We start from the raw sequence: 13,197 nt of genomic DNA, 5'->3' as shown, positions 1-13,197 counted from the left end.
TTGGGTATGGAGACAATTGGATCTTTGGATGAGATCTTTCTCTCTTAGCAAACATATGCCCTTCAGTTAGTTGAGTAGTATTGCATTGATCAAACATGGCCAGTGGTTACACCTCTTGATCCTACCATAGAACTCGTAAAGGATTACCAAGGTCACCCCTTTGACAAGCACACTTATAGGTCTATGATAGGGAAAATCCTTTGGTTGATTCACACTTTGCCAAACTTAGCTTACTCAATATATTTGCTTAGTTAGTAATTTGATGCACCAAAAATGTCACATTGGTTTGCTTGTGTGCGTGTGTTGAGATGTGCTCAATATATCATTCTTATGAATTTGTTTGATTTTGTGAGACTACATAGATTCTAATTGGATACGAGATCCTAACACCTAGAGTTCCCATGTTGGTTACATCTACACCGAATCGTCCAGCGCCTTCCAAATAGGTACAAAACACTACAAGGAAATGCCAGACATGCCTGGAATCACTATGGTACTCGAATCAAACGGCACTCCAAGGATCTGTGCCCCTATTTCCCTGTTTTAGCCTGTTATACAGCAACAGAAAACCCTACTGTTTGTTTCTTTTTCTTTGTTTTTTCCTATCCTAAATGCATACAAATCACAAAGCAATCATCTACACTACTCCAACATGCTTTTCCAAATCCAAAAAACCAAAAACCTACTTGCTAAGGAGATCAAATACCTCTTCAAACTCCCTCGCTTCCTACCTATCTACCTCAAGCACCGGTTCGGGAAAAACTCTACTCCGATGCTCGATTCGAAGCGCGCAAGCGCTCAAGGCTTGAATCCGTTGGTCCCGGCAACGGAACCAAAATGTGGGAGCTTTCACTCAACCGCCAAGACCCACGGACCGCTTATTGTTTCAAGCGTTCCAAGCCGAGCACTAATGGCTACCTCTTACTACTTGGAGTTGCAGAGATAGAGTTGAGCTTGAGGGGGAGTGTTGAGATGGCAAGCTCAACACGTGCGGACATTGATGATGGACCGCCTAGCTAGATGGGTCCGCACATCTACACTTAGCATGTTGGTGGTCATTATGACACTCACATGACTCTGTACAATGGTAGAAACGGGCAGCTTGTGCCAAGGGTCACTTGATCACATCCATCGGTGCTCTCTGCTATGGAGGGGCTTGAAAGATAATGCTCAAGTGTGGGACCTCGGCACCAGCCCACCAGTTAATGTCCATCATGCAACCTGGCCACTGTTGTGAAAACAGTGCTAGTCCTCCTTCTCCCATGCATTGGGAGATGTGGTTCGCCATCGGACTCTTCACCTCCTCCTCTATCTGTGTCATTGTCCAAACCCTTGAGTGAGAGGTCGAAGGAAAAAGGCATAGTTTGATTCATCAAGTGGTGCTAGTAGATGGACCTTGCCACTCCTTGACTTGTGTACCACGAAGATCCCCACCTTCAGAGATAGTGGGAACTCTCCGCCCTCCGCAACTCTCAAGTAGAACCACGGACCATTGCGAAAAAATTCTTGTGGTAATAGTTGCGCCTGTCTCGGGAAAGTGTGACGGGCGGTAAGGACAGATGAGCTGGTGGCTCTGGGGAGGGGGGGGTGGGGGGGGGCAGGGTAAGGCTGTTGGTGAGTGGAGGATGTCGGTGTATGTGGCTCATTGCCTCCTGTGGAAAGAGGGGGGATGGGTGGGTGATTGTGATCCTATCGGGTGGGACGGGCATAGGGGTGGCTACGAGGTGCTCTGCCGAGGGGACCGTCGCTTGTCCTCCTGCTCCCTGCTGCCGTGGTTGTGTCTGAGGGGCTGATTGCCCCCCCCCCCCCCCTTCCCCCTGACATCTCCCTCTCTGTCTACTCTCGACCTGTGTAAAACTGTCGGCATCCACTTGCGGGCCTGTTCGCGGAGCCGCCTTGGCTCAGAAGTGCATGCAATCAACTGCCTGATGCCCAAAGTCATGGCAATGCAGGCACTGCCCTGGTTGCCCAATCACAATGACCTACTGCCTAAAGAAGTGACCTCTTGCCTCAATCTCCATGGCCTTTGGTATACTCTTTGTATCTTTCACGACCACTTGTACCTTTGGGACTCCTATAGCTGTCACTCCATCCGCAAAGGAGGCAGAAAGAACTGTGCCAAAGAGCTGTCCAAAGTCCACTAGCTGGCGGTACTCTACCGCCAGTCCAAGGAAAAGTAAAGTGACCGGATGTCTAAGAAACCTGTTATGGAGCGCAAATGTCTTCACTATGAAGCCGTTGTACCAGGGAACCATGTAGATGATTCCCTTCGTGGAGGCATAGGGTGAGCTATCCACTAGCTCATGAGCTGCATCCGTAGAGGTGAGTCGAACCATGAAGATCCCTTGACCCATGAGGACTGCCTCTGCGATCTGCCCTATGCCAATGCGTAGCGTGGAGTGAAGCAATCCCGAAGTTGGGCCCTCGATGGGGAGTGTCCTACGACCTGACCAAAGATCGTTGTTTCTTCCAACTCCAGTTCTGTGGTACGGATGGCTAAGAGTTGTTCCTCAGAGAGGATGATGCGCAAGGTGTTTGACTGGGGGGCACTTGTAGAATGCACCGGCGAAAGCTTACCCTCTAAGCTAGCTACCAAGTGCCATTAAACACCACCCATTTCTCCATCATCCTTGTCTTTGACCTAGCGAAACAGGAGCCTATTTGGCAAACCATAGAGTGTCTGCACAAGTATACACCTCACATCCTAGAATGTGAGTAGCCTCCACTTCCATGGGGCATGAGGTCCCAAGAAGTCGATTGTCCAAGCAAGATTAAGGCATACATTAACAAAGAATTATGTATTAATGCCTAATTTTACTCCTTGAAAACAGCCCAAAAAAATATGATTTATGATAACACGATGTGCACTTGGAGAACAGGACAAACACCCAATAATACTCTATAAAAGGACATGTGAGCATCTACTTTGATCCCTGATTATCCATCATCACACCAGCCATTGCCCATCTCTACTGCCCATAACCCATTAGGTGCTGCCACCCAACTATGTTTGTACTGCCACCATCTTTTGGAAGCTGGTGCCCTGCCTAGAGGACATCACCATTAGCTGGAGATCATTGTTTTGCTGTCGCCCAGCCCATATCAAAATTAGGATGTTGTCGCCTGCTGTCCTTCCCAACCAAATAATCAATGGAGTAAGCTTTCACTGGCAAGAATATCTGAATAGCAATTCAGGATATATAAAATGCAAGTAGTAGTCTAGCAACCAAGTATCAAGCATTATCAAAGCATACAGAGTGTCAAATACATAGATGCGTACAACCGATGCATGTAAAGAATCCACCATTGACAATCCATTTACAATGATAGGTATAGGGTATCCAAGTTCTCAAAATCAAATCAGCACACAAGACTCGATATTTACAAGAACAATGTATACGTATATCAATTGAGTATGTATATATATGTATATCAACTGCCATTTTTCAGTCTGCACATTACGTTTTTCTGCCTAGAGTCATCCAAAACATCGTGCTGATCAGGACTGTGTTTTGCTCCTTCACTGCTGCCCACATCATCATCAGCCCTGGTGGATTATGGCTGTTGTGTTTCGTAATCCATCACAAGTATGGTACACTGTCAGAGCTGTTAATGGCTTCTTTGACACCACTCTCAATGCATCTCTGTCCTGTCTTTGAGACAGGTTCAAGGATCCCATTATACCATTCACCCTCCTATACTCGTTCATCTTCATTGGGCATTCATCAAACTATGATCATCATGTTGTCATCCTTTCTATGTTTCTTTGTGTTTGCCCTAGCATTCCTTTAAACATTCTAAGAGAGTAGTTTACCTTTTGAGACCTTCCTCCAAATGAATAGAGGCAAATATTATAGAGACCCAAATATTATTTAGGAAGGAGTTTCTAAGTACTCAAGTGAAGGTTTTCCTATCCTAAACTTGGATAGGTCTCATCTCTAGAGGGGATGCTGGTGATAGCTACATGGAGAGTACGATCCTTTGATATACTTAGATATTACAATCTGTTGTGTTGGTTATTTCAAAGTTATCAACAAGTAGATGTCTTTCCCTTGAAACCTAGCCACCATTACCTCTCAAGGTGGACTTGGGGGTCTGAGAGGGAAGCCAAAGAAAGGAGGTGTTTCACCACTACATTACCATCCCATAGACTGAAAATAGGCTATGGAAACCTATGTATGAAGAAGCATTTGCTGAAGCTATTTCTGTTCATGTTCAAATTTTTCTTGAATGCATGTATTTTCATAAATCTTCCCTGCCACATACTTTACACCATGTCCAAGTTCAATCCAACTATTTCAACTTCATCAGCCACCTGCACCCAACACAGTCTTGCTACAATGTAGCTATCACCCACTTTTTGAGTGTCCATTGAGGAATTGGAATATATAATATGGATTTCAGATGCTATGCAATAAATAGCATCATTCACAGTATAGTCAAGCATCAAGTGCAAAGAGAATTTGAGCAAAAAATCTCACCAAATATTGTGTCATTAGCCATTTTTATTGCTTCATCTTCAGTTGAAAACCGTATCAATGGAGCCACAGGTCCAAAAACTTCTTCTCTGCATGAAGAAATAACAATTTTAAAATACTGATTCTATCATGACCATGTGATACATATGCAAGGATTTTACAACACAATGGTTAATTTGTTTTGTATATTCTAATTGTTGTTTGTAGTCCAGTGGACTTGTTGGGTTGTGAGTAGCAAAGTGCAGGGTATGTAAACCACAAAGATTTTAAAATAAAAGAAGTTGGTGTTCTTGATTGATGGATATGTGGCTCAAGAAACTACATGCAAAATACATGAAGAACAGAGAGAGCATGAATGAAAGAGAGGGAAAGAAAGGAGGCAATACTGCTAAATCATTACTCAGTTACACTGAATCGGACTTGTAGGCATTTGGGTGGCAAGGAGTGGTGGTTCCGATTGGCAATATTGCAAGGCAACATGGTTACCCTTTCAGTGTTGAAGTTCAGCCTAAGCAATTGCTGCAATGGATCTCTCAAAAGCTGAAAGATCAGTTTGTCTACTGGAAATCTGAGGCTTGGCCATTTCATGTGCACCTCAAAGTCGCCCAGACTATTTTGTTGTCCATACTTACCTACTTTGGCCACTTTTGCCTTGGACTAAGACTACTTTGAATGACCTTACCGGGCATATCCACTTCATGTTGTGGAAAAGGATTCGGTGCATGCTCACATTTCTTGGATCTCTTGGAATCATGTTTGGAGCCCAAAAAGCATGGGTGGCCTGACTGTTTTGGATGTTGAGACTCACACGGTTGCTCCCCGTTGGTCACTTTCTCAAGCAATGTGTGTTGGTCAAGATCCCTAGGTCAAGATTCTTACTATACAAGAATTCTTGTATCTCTATTATTCACTTCTTTCTTGAATATTGGGGACTTTTGCATAGTGATACTAAAATTCAGGGTTCCAATGGTACATACTCAATATTGATTCTCAGTTTTCAATATCCTCCTTTGTTGTGGTGGCCCATTTGTTGTGTTCATGGAATGCCATTATTTAGAAGGTGACACGGCACCCAACGAGGATAGATTGGCTGCTAATTCCTCGCAAATGGATTTGTTGGCTGTCCCGACTACTCTCTTGGGAAGGAAAACAGGAGGATCGGCTCAAGTTCAATCAGATGGCCTGTTTGGGTTTGGTTTCTCTTGCGAATGCGACTCTATCTGCTTGTACTGATATCTATTCTCATTCTCACAAATAGAAGGGTTTTCTAGATCCCTCATGCATACCGTGCTCCGTGGGGTGCAATCTCAATGCAGTTGCAGGATCGACAGCCCTTCCCCGCACTAGGTTCCAATTGTCCATGGCAAGATTGGGACATTGTGGGTTACCTATGTCTTGACTCTCGAGCATGCTTCAATTAACCAAATATTGTAAAGAAATGCTCGACTATAGAATACAAACACAATTGGACAACAAATGCAAAGACTGATAAACATAGTTAGGCTTTTAGAGTAACATAGAGACAATGAACATAGAAGATGAACAAAATCTGAATAATGAATAAATAAATACAATCCTCAATGCAACAAACACACTATCCTCAATGAAATACTAACCCCCCAAACTTCCTGTCTCTAGGACCAGGGCAAAGAGTATGAGCAAAAGAGATGTGTCGTACTCTGACAGATCCCGAAATGCAGCAGGCAGCCTGAAGTGTCTCGCAGTAGCAAATGCAGCTTTGTGATGGCCAGATAGATGGCAGCAAGAGACTGCGACAGCTCTGTGATGGCCAAACAAGTGATATATGGGTAGGAAAAGGCCGGGACAACAAAACGCAGCAAGGGTTGATGACGTGGCAGCCAGGCAGCAGCAACAGACTGCAAAACACGGCAATTCAAATGACATTGCTCGTCAACAACTACAGACTGCAAAATGCAGATCTAGCTGCCACGTTGCAACAAGCTGGCAGCAACTGTGTAGGTCCAAAAACAGGCTGTAGAAGGCAGATTGGTAATAAACACAGCAATCTTGATGATGGCAGTAGGCTATAAACAGTTGCCAACAATAGGAAGGGGCTAGACAATAGGCACCTAATGATCGGAAGCAATGGGTAGCAGCTCGATCTAAGATATCCTCCGAGAATGCGGTGTGGACAATAGAGAGAAAGCACTTGCAAGTTGCAAAACCGAGATTAAAGCTGAGTGGTGGGCAACCTACCTATTACAAATGAATGGGTCCTCCCAAATTAGGGTTGGCTTATGGGACACGAATACTCTCTAGGAACACATTTCTTTTTAACGAAAGTTTTGGGGCGGTTTCATAAATTAAGGTTATTTTCGGGCTGTTTAATGTCGCTAATCAGCATGTAATGCATTTTAGCTCAACAGATATATCACCTTATGATTGCAGAGTACCATTAGTTGGTAGCCAAAGCCAATGCTGCATCAAAACTACATAAAACCAAGGCTTGGTGAAAATTGACTATCATAGAAGTATAGCTTTATAAGACCCCATTCAAATGCAAAGTTCCTGATAGGTGGCATGCCCGGCCTCGCCCCTTTCCAAGCGTTGTATTTTCAATGGAAATTGTTTCTTTTGTTCTACCAATGTGGAGTCTTGTTGCCATAGATTTATTTCCTATCCATTGTGGAGTCTTCTTGCCATAGATTTATTTCCTATCCATTGGCTAGAAAAATTTGGTACCTCCTACTTGACATTTGGAGAGCTATGGTCGGCGGGCCTTTGATGTGCCCATCTAATTGGATCTTTGGCAAGGCAAAATATCCCTCTCTTGTGCAGCCACACATGAAGTTCTTGTTTCATTTCCTTAGATTTTGGGGTTGTTGGCACAACTAGGCTACCCGGAATGCATTCGTCTTTGATTCAAACTCTTAAGGTTCAAAGTCATATTGCTAAGCTCAAGGGTCTCCTCCATTGGTAGTTGGACCTTATCCGCCTTCTGTCTAGGGAGGATTTAGTTGTTTGGCATATGTCAGTTCTTCTTCTCCTCTATCGTGACTCTTGCATTTCTCTTGTAAATAATGCAATTACTCACTACAAAAAAGAAAGAAAGAAAGAAAGGAGGCCATATTTGTCTCTATTGAAGGCCAAAATGGCCTATAAGACCAATATGATGAGTCAAAATAAGGCATGTTATGTTTCTTCCTCGATACACTAAGGAAAAGGATAATTACTATGAAACAAAAATTATCATGCCATCAATGTACAAGAGCTCCTAGCTCTCCAATCAGTTACAAGATCCACTGTAGGGTTATGCTAAAGGGATATCAAAGCACTTGAGGATGAGAGTTTGATGGAGTTCCCTCCAAAATGTCTCGCCATGGTGAGAGATAATACGTTGGATCCTCGGATAATCTTGTACAAATTGGCTAGCTCCGATAAGGACTCCTACTCTACATTGCCTTTCTTTTTTTGGTTCAATTGGCTAACTCACATAAGGTCTCCTACTTTGCACTAGTCTTTCTTTTCTCACAGAAGAGAAAGCTCTTAAAAATGAACACCCAAGGAAATGAATCCAAAGTGTGAACTAAAAAGAGTATTTTACAAGACTTCAGAATAACATCCAAATACTGTAGGAAATCTAGTGCAAGGGCTGAGTAAAAACCCAATCTAGTGGTATAAAATGCTAGATTAGATAAAGAAGGCACCTAAATCCTAAATCCATAGAAATGCATCTCCACTCGTCTTATGCTTTGAGTCACCTTGTAGTCTCTCTCATCTCCCACAAAGAGTGTTGAATATCTTTCTCCAAATCCTACAAAGAGTTTTTGCAGTGGAGATATCCTCTAAGTCAATGGCATAGCTGTATCTTGTATTCTATTTGAACCAAGCAATAAGGCTGCTAATCATGTCTCATCTATGATATTGTAACTTTTCCCTCGCTCCAAACCTGACTATGAAAAATCAGGACTAAGAATCCTGCTCTCATGCAAACCATACTATTGAGCCCCAAGTGACTATCACCTACTTTGTTGTGCTATAGAAGACAAGCCAAGAGCTCTCCTCCATACCACAATCCCATAGACAATGCCTCTAGATCACCTCTACCTCACTGCATCTAACACACTCAAAAGAAGCCCCTATTGTAACCTAACCAAGTGCCCACTATCAAACTCCTTCTAGCAACCAACCACAAGAAGCAAAATCTTTTTGGGTTTATAGCTGACTTATAGTCTCCTTCAAAAGTTTGCCAAGAACATTGGGCGAGACGCCTTGTCTAATCAAATGTTGAAAACTGGTTGGTACTGCTCTAATCCTGCTCATCTGAATCCTCCTCCCTACTTTGGTGGTATATCCAAAAAAATGGGACATCCCTAGGACTATCCTAAAAGAGGTCTCTCCATACCCACCCCCTAAGATCCCATTATAATCTTTGAAGTGGTCTCCTTTGATGTGGAGAATCTTCATCCATCCAACAAATACATCATTGAATCTTGGTCTAAGTATCAACTCCTATCACATTGGGCCACCACTCTAATTCTCTCATGATAGCAGCTTGTCACTAATGATTCTAGGGACTAGTATTAATTGATTAATTAATGTCATTCTAAGGGTCAACAAGGTTGGGGATCACTCCAGGTTGCAAATAGCCCAACCAATTTAATTATGGATGGGCACATTTAATTTTGGGCAAGGTGTGAAGGATCAAAATTAATTTTCAAAATTATTCAATTTTGAAAATCAAAATCCTCTCTTATCGGACTGCCATCCTATGCTATTGACAAGGTGAAGACACACTTTATGCCATAGTTGCACTCGTACATAGTATGAATTGGTTCGTACTATACGGTTCGTACCGTACCGTACCGTAAGAATTTGTATGAAATCGTACCAAAAAACAAGCACGTTTTTTTTTTTTTGGTTGTTGGTGGTGGTTTGGGTTGTTGACTGTTGTTGTTGTGGTGGTGGTGGTGATTTTGTAGCCTTGATCGATCAACCAAGAAAGGGGGTGGAAGCTTGATTAGGCTCCTCATACATGTTTTGTTATGATTTATCCTAGAGCCAAAGGCCATACATAAGGTATTCAAGCAATTCCAAACGTTTCTAATTGATGTCCCATCATTTTTCACAATATGTTTGTGTCATCAATAAATAAATTCAGCACTATTTGAGAATCATCAAGTAGCTTAATCCTATTGATTTTACCTTTGTTCACAGCTCATTTTGCAACACCCAACCCAAAGCATTAGTACACATTGCTGATAAAACTAGGCCAGAGGATAGCTTGGCCTAATGTACCTTCTGAGAGTACACGAATTAGTGAATGTACCATCGGTAGTTGCTTTAGCCTTAGCAATGCCAAACAAAAGCATAACAAAATTCATAAATCCTTTACCAAAACCTTTGGTGGTTTGTTTGGTAATTGTTGGTCTCAAAAGGTCATTTTGGCCTCTTGTAGATGTTAATAAAGCATCTCATGTCATTTCATCTCTCTCTCTCTCTCAAGCATACATGCCTCTTATTTGTATGATCATTCATGTTTGATGTATCCACTTCTATGTATGTACTCGTAAGTTGTAGCACATGTTGCGCACGCGGCATATGCCATAGAGGTTTTGGCGTGTTACCCTCAAGTATTCATCTTATATACTCCAATAGCATTGCTATTTAGACTCTTAATATCTGTTCTATCATCTATAGTTCAAAATAATGAAGTTAATTTTTTTTTCGTACTAATATTGTACTGTACCTTATAAAATCTTAAGGTACCATTTAGTACCGTATTTTATTGTACCGTACCGTACCATACTTTTCGTGCCTGACAACTATGCTTTATGCTAGTCCGGATCACAATAATCAGGATGTCTCCTCTAGTGAATAGACTAATCCCAACTCTGAGAAGTCTATGTCATAGTGCTAGCTAGAAAGAGTCGCGTGGCTCCGATAAAGGAGCTTCTATTTGATATTAAGGAGTAGTGGTGCCAACTACTACTCTAAATTGATGTCAATACTAGCATGGAATCCAAGATATGTCACTAGGGTCTATGGGGAATCCAAGTGAAATCCTCATGAGGTCTCCAAGGTCGCATACCTAAAAGCCATAAGACACATGCCAGTATGCATCTCAGCCTTCAGGACTTCTTCCCCATGTCTACCTCAAATAACTTGCGGAACTTATTGATCTGATCGTTGATTACAAACCACTTTTGAAAAAGGGACTAGGACGCTGTCCAAGTCTTTGGCTTGGACCTTGGGTCACGGTCCTAGCCACCAAGCGTATGCCTTCCTTAGAAGCACGTTTTGTATCTTGCCAATGCACTGTGCACCATCAAATTGATAGAAATCAAAGTACACAGCCACTTGGCCAGCCATGAGTCAATGTTCATCTCATCACATTCCTTCTTCTCCCCTTTGAAGGGATTAGGCTGGGGCTGAAGACGCAATGTGCGTGTGGCTGTGGGCTCAAACAGAAAGGAGGAAGTGTGAAGCTCAAGTCTTGACAAGTTGCCATTGCTTTTCCTAGAGTTGAAATTGAACAGTTGCCACAGGTGACAACTCACTCCACATTAGACATGAAGGAGGAGACGCTTCAGGATGAGACCAATGGTGTGCTTAGGGTCAGGAGAAGTCAAACAGACCTCCATGCACTGGGATTCACTCATGATAGGGGATTCGAATTGAGGCATGCCATGAGAAGCCATGGTTTTAAGTAGTAGTGGTATTGAGGAGTGAGAGTAGGGAGAGAGTAAGAAACTTGTAAAATCGAGAAAATGAGAGTGATGAATGATCCTGAAGTCAATGCACAAGGAGTAGATGAGAGGAGAAGAGAGGTTTTACACTGTTGTTGTGGGATCAATAGGCTGAAGCAGAAATCTGTTTAACATTGGATAGGGTGGTAGAACTCTTACAGGGCAGCAAAAGTATTTAACGTTGTATAGGGTACACTAAGCAATTACAAACTGCCCAGTCCGAACTACACAAAGGTCTTCTTTTAACGCAAAGCATCATATATGCACATATAGGGCAATTGTCTACGGAGTCCCAAACATGTCATACCTTAATAATGTTTTTGAGCACTTCTTTGTTTTGAAGCCTTAAACATGTCATACGTTTTCTGGAGACATTCATATAGCCTTTTAGCACCTAGGATCTATCCTTGCTAATTAAAGAAACAGAAGTTTTCATCACAACTGCAACTGCTATTGCTTACAAGATATTTCTAGGCTACAAAATGGTATCTAGGGATCATGTATACTTCAGGCTGAGGCATGCACACATACTGGAAACATACTTTCACGCTTGTATGCATAGTACATTTGCACATTGAGATGCTGTCTCAAATCTATGAGCATTTGACCTCCGGTAGGATACCTTCCTGTAGTCCTATGATGGTGAAGGTTAAGGATACTTCAAGCAATGCTTACAGGAACGAAAGTTATAATGTGCTTTGACTATGGTGCTCTCCTTTTTCTTGTCCCAAGGACTACCGTGTTCTCCCTTTCAAAGTGTCAACCATCGAAGTGAAAGGAAATTCCAAGGAAAGTTCATTTGCCTCTAAGGAAAGTTCATTCGCCTCTTCTTGGTGATTCAACCACATTTGCATGTAACATAGTTAAACAAGCTCCAAATAACCTACTCGATATCATGGCTAAACCATACACAGTAAGCCATCAACTTCTCAAACAGTAACAAGCTCCAAATAACCTACTCGATATCATGGCTAAACCATACACAGCAAGCCATCAACTTCTCAAACAGTAACAAGCTCCAAATAACCTACTCGATATCATGGCTAAAGCATACACAGCAATCCATCAACTTCTCAAACAGTAACAACTGATGAGCATACGAGTGCACTGACTGGTACGAACACTCATAACATTAGTTTATGCAAATGCATTCAAATCCACATACTTCAAGGTAACCTTTTTCACCATTCCTTGCTTTAATTACACATTTTCTCATTAAACTATGTATAGCAAATATTTAAAATACCTATCAAGAGAACTACCTGAAAATAATCATTTCTGGTGTCGCATTGCCAATAATTGTAGGTTCATAGAAAGTGCCTCCCAGATGATGTCGCTTTCCTCCTAGAATTACTTTAGCGCCCTACCAAAATTTAAAGTTAACATACCAAAAGGAATCATGAGACACACAATCTCCTGTTTTGCTTATCATGCTTGTATAGAGCAAAAATAAATGCAGGGGAACAAATGCTTATATAGAGCAAGAGCCAGTTGGGGATCTATAATGTTAGGGAGAATGTGTGGAGCCCCTAGAGATGCAGAATTGTAGGTATGTAGGAATGGCTCTCGCCTCCTGCCCATGTGGTTTGAATCAACTTGTACTGCTCACACCTACTTCTGGCAGCGTGAATGATCTCTCTTGATGTAGCAAAGTGTCTCAGTATGAGTATGCGCTGCTCTATAGCATCATGCATCTTGCTGTCCAGATGTACCATGCAATAATGTTTCAATGAACTCCCATCTGTTAGAGGCCAGCCATCCACTATGTCTGAGGAAGTACAAGGTGGGATGGCACTCAGCCCTACTGGTCTGCAAATTGATAATCTATGCTCCCCTAAAAGTCCTCAGACCACAAGCATTCCCTCTGACTGTGACCCACATTACTGCTCCTCATGTCACTATCATATCTCCTCATTAGTGCCAACCTCCTGGACCATGTAACAAACCCAAATACACAAATACCGAGTCCATGTGAGCTGACTACTGCAACCTCTCATGTTCCCATAACC

General features: G+C 42.3%; 1 protein-coding gene across 3 annotated transcripts in view; it reads right to left on the bottom strand.

Moving 5' to 3' along the window:
* Positions 1 to 13,197, bottom strand: part of ALDH5F1 (aldehyde dehydrogenase 5F1) — a 192,626-nt gene that overhangs the window by 40,244 nt on the left and 139,185 nt on the right. For all 3 annotated transcript variants that reach the window (XM_087664337.1, XM_087664338.1, XM_087664336.1), the window contains 2 exons: positions 12,451 to 12,551; positions 4,482 to 4,567 (listed from right to left, as the gene is read on the bottom strand). In XM_087664337.1, the coding sequence (XP_087520463.1) occupies positions 4,482 to 4,567; positions 12,451 to 12,551 (187 nt within the window). The remainder of the gene's footprint in view (positions 1 to 4,481; positions 4,568 to 12,450; positions 12,552 to 13,197) is intronic.

Source organism: Lygodium microphyllum, chromosome 23 (assembly GCF_053477565.2).
Source record: "Lygodium microphyllum isolate KBCC chromosome 23, Lygodium_microphyllum_v1.1.10, whole genome shotgun sequence".
In the NCBI taxonomy this organism is placed as follows: Eukaryota; Viridiplantae; Streptophyta; class Polypodiopsida; order Schizaeales; family Lygodiaceae; genus Lygodium; species Lygodium microphyllum.
The sequence above is the reverse complement of the archived record's forward strand: the minus strand, read 5'-3'. Positions and strand labels throughout refer to the sequence as shown.